The sequence below is a fragment of the Grammomys surdaster genome, unplaced genomic scaffold (genome assembly GCF_004785775.1).
Source record: "Grammomys surdaster isolate TR1022 unplaced genomic scaffold, NIH_TR_1.0 103721, whole genome shotgun sequence".
Classification (NCBI taxonomy): Eukaryota; Metazoa; Chordata; class Mammalia; order Rodentia; family Muridae; genus Grammomys; species Grammomys surdaster.
This window is the reverse complement of record NW_021609355.1, coordinates 1-2,733: the sequence shown is the minus strand read 5'-3', so window position 1 is coordinate 2,733 and position 2,733 is coordinate 1. Positions and strand designations below refer to the sequence as shown.

The window sequence follows — 2,733 nt, the reverse complement described above, 5'->3', positions numbered from 1 at the left end:
CTGCCTCCCGGGATCTGTGAGTGCTCGGGCCCAAACCGGATGGAGCCTGCCCCGGGCCAGGAGCGAATTCCTGGGTCCCAGTGGGTCCCGGTTGCTCCTTGTTTGGGGAGAGTGTTGCTTTTACCTTACCTGGGATGCTGCGTGAGTTCAAGCTCCTGGGAGTCCCTGTTTCTCTCGGTTTTCTGGGGTTGAGTACGGAGCTGCCGCCTGCGACCTACTCTATGCTCCGGCCCAAACCGGAACGGATGACTTTTTCTTATTTTACCAGTTTTCTGGTTTCTGTCCTCCTCTTCTCCTACCTCTCACCACACATCATGTTTACTTTCCAATGACCAATATTCCCTTGTCCTTGGTCTTCCTTGTCCCACACTTAAGATATGTCCCTTCCTAGGATTCCTATTCTAGTTCCTAAAGCTACAAGACAGAAGCCAATGTCCATGACATCCATTGAAGGTCTTGCATATGAAAGAAACAGGTAGTGTTTGTCCTTTCAAGCCTTTTTTATATTGTTTGACATAACATTTTTCATAGGGAGGATGTTTATATTCAGAACTCAGACTGAAGTTCCCTCAATGTTTTTCTGGCACAGTGGAAGATGGCTGTGTCCTCAGTTCAGTTTTAACAAAACTTGACTCTTGGATGTGTCCCTGCTGATGCTGATTCAGGATTTGAGATCTGAATTGTACTCTGTGCTTTCCCCACTCCACATTTCTGGCATCCATTGCAGACCCTGTTCTAGAGGCTGGAGGACCCAGTTTATATGAAAGCTGGTTAATGAGAAGCCAGAGTCAGTGCAGGTGAGAGACAGGCTCTGTGGGGAATGCAGCAAGTCAGGTCCTGACTACTTCAGTTCTATCTCTAAAGGGCACCATTATCATCAGTCATATATGTTCATAAATGTAAAACCTCTTTCTCTTTCCTGAAAGCCTGAAACACTGCTTGGAAAAGTCTCCAGGTAGAAGAGCTCCAAGTGAACAAAATAACATCTTGTCAAATGGAATCCCCATACTGATCTTAGGTGAAGTAAAATTAGGGCAGGCTGATTGTGGGCCTGTGTACTGGAGGCTTTCCATGGAAATCTCCAGCCAGGCCAGATGGGAGGGTTCAAGCGAAGGGGAAGAGGCATGAGGAGAGAGGGAGAATTATCTTCACAGCCTCCACTGCTGTTGCTGCTGCTGTTGCTGCTGCTTCTGCAGCCTCCAGTACTGCTGTCACTGCAATTGCTCTGAGATGCTGAGCTGGTGACCAGTGTGCAGGGGAGCTTCTGGCAGAGTTTAGGGAGAAGAATTCTCTTCCCTGGTGTTGGTGTTACAGCTCTTGTAACAGAAGCTCTCAGAAAATGAAGTAATTCTCACATACCATTATTTCTTCTGTATAGGGTCTTTATATACAGTTTTAGGGTGGGTTGAAGTCTGCCAGTGGTTGCTTCATATTGGCTAGGTCTGAGAAGTTAGGTATGCCTCATCTACAAGTGGTAGGGCTTGGGGGTATTGCCCCTAAGTAACTGATGGCCACAAATCTCTCTACAGGGACCTGCAGAATGCTGCAGCTAAGTGGCAGGGGCCTGTTGCAGGTAAAGCTTCTATCTTCCCTTCGATGTCTCTGGGGTTTCTAGACTTAGCTCAACCTTTCTCTCAGTACCCACTGCCATGCAGCAGATCATAGCTTAGACAGTGTAGAATGAGAAGATTAGTTTGTTGATTGAAAGGATTATTCAATAATAATATGTGTGGGTGTTGGCCACAGTTAAGAACAATGTATTATGTTCATAAGAAGAGAAGATACTATGAGTTAGCACTCAAAATGCTAATGTGTCATCATTAAATCATGGACATGTATTTGAAAACTTTATGTTAGAGAACATGAATGCAATTCTCTTGAAATATCATTTAAGTAAAAAGTAGAACAGAAATCATGAGAGACGCAAACATTCAAGTCTCCCTGGCTGTACTCCCCACACAGTGTTTCACTGAGTTTTTTTTCATAAATATCAACTCAATAATTTGTTCTTATTTATATTATTATATTATAAAACCCTTTAAAATCTTTCTTCTAGTGTGTGAAAAACAAGAACTATAATAGAATATGACACTCGATGAAAACTCTAGAAAATTTCCATGGCGGGAAGAAGAGTCTACACCTTTAACATTAAAACACTTGCTCATACAGCATAGGCCAGAACTTCCTAGAGTCTAGGTCCTCACCGCCCCCTGCTGGTCCTGAGGATCCCTCTAGGGAGGTTTTGTGCAGTTTCATACTGGACTTCCATCACTGTGTCTCTGGCACAGTAGTACTTGGCTGTGTCTTCAGTTTTCATACTGTTCATTTTTAAGAAAACTTGGCTCTTGGCTGTGTCCCTGCTGATGCTCAGTCGAGATTTGTGAGCTGAATTATAATCTGTGCTTCCATCACTCCATATGGTTCCCATCCACTCTAGACTCTTTCCTGGGGGCTGGCGAACCCAGTTTACACCATAGCTAGTTAATGAGAACCCAGAGACAGTGCAGGTGAGGGACAGGGTCTGTGAGGGCTGCACCAGGTCAGGACCTGACTCTTTCAGCAGCACCTGTGACAGGACACCTAAGGTTAAAAAAAATAACCATTAGCCATACATCCTATAAATTAAATGCCTGACTCTCCTCAAAATCTGAAACACTTACAGCATGGAAATGTCACCAGGCAGAAGAGCAGCACCAGGACAGCCATGCTCTGAAGGAGGCTCTAGTGAGGGAG

The 2,733-nt window shown here is 44.7% G+C and overlaps 1 gene segment (V, D, J or C); it reads right to left on the bottom strand.

Annotated features, from left to right (window-relative positions):
• Positions 1 to 2,200: 2,200 nt before the first annotated feature.
• On the bottom strand, positions 2,201 to 2,719 carry LOC114635418. The segment is given in 2 exon segments: positions 2,201 to 2,580; positions 2,661 to 2,719. Coding segments are annotated over 2 exon segments (426 nt in total).
• Positions 2,720 to 2,733: the final 14 nt, after the last annotated feature.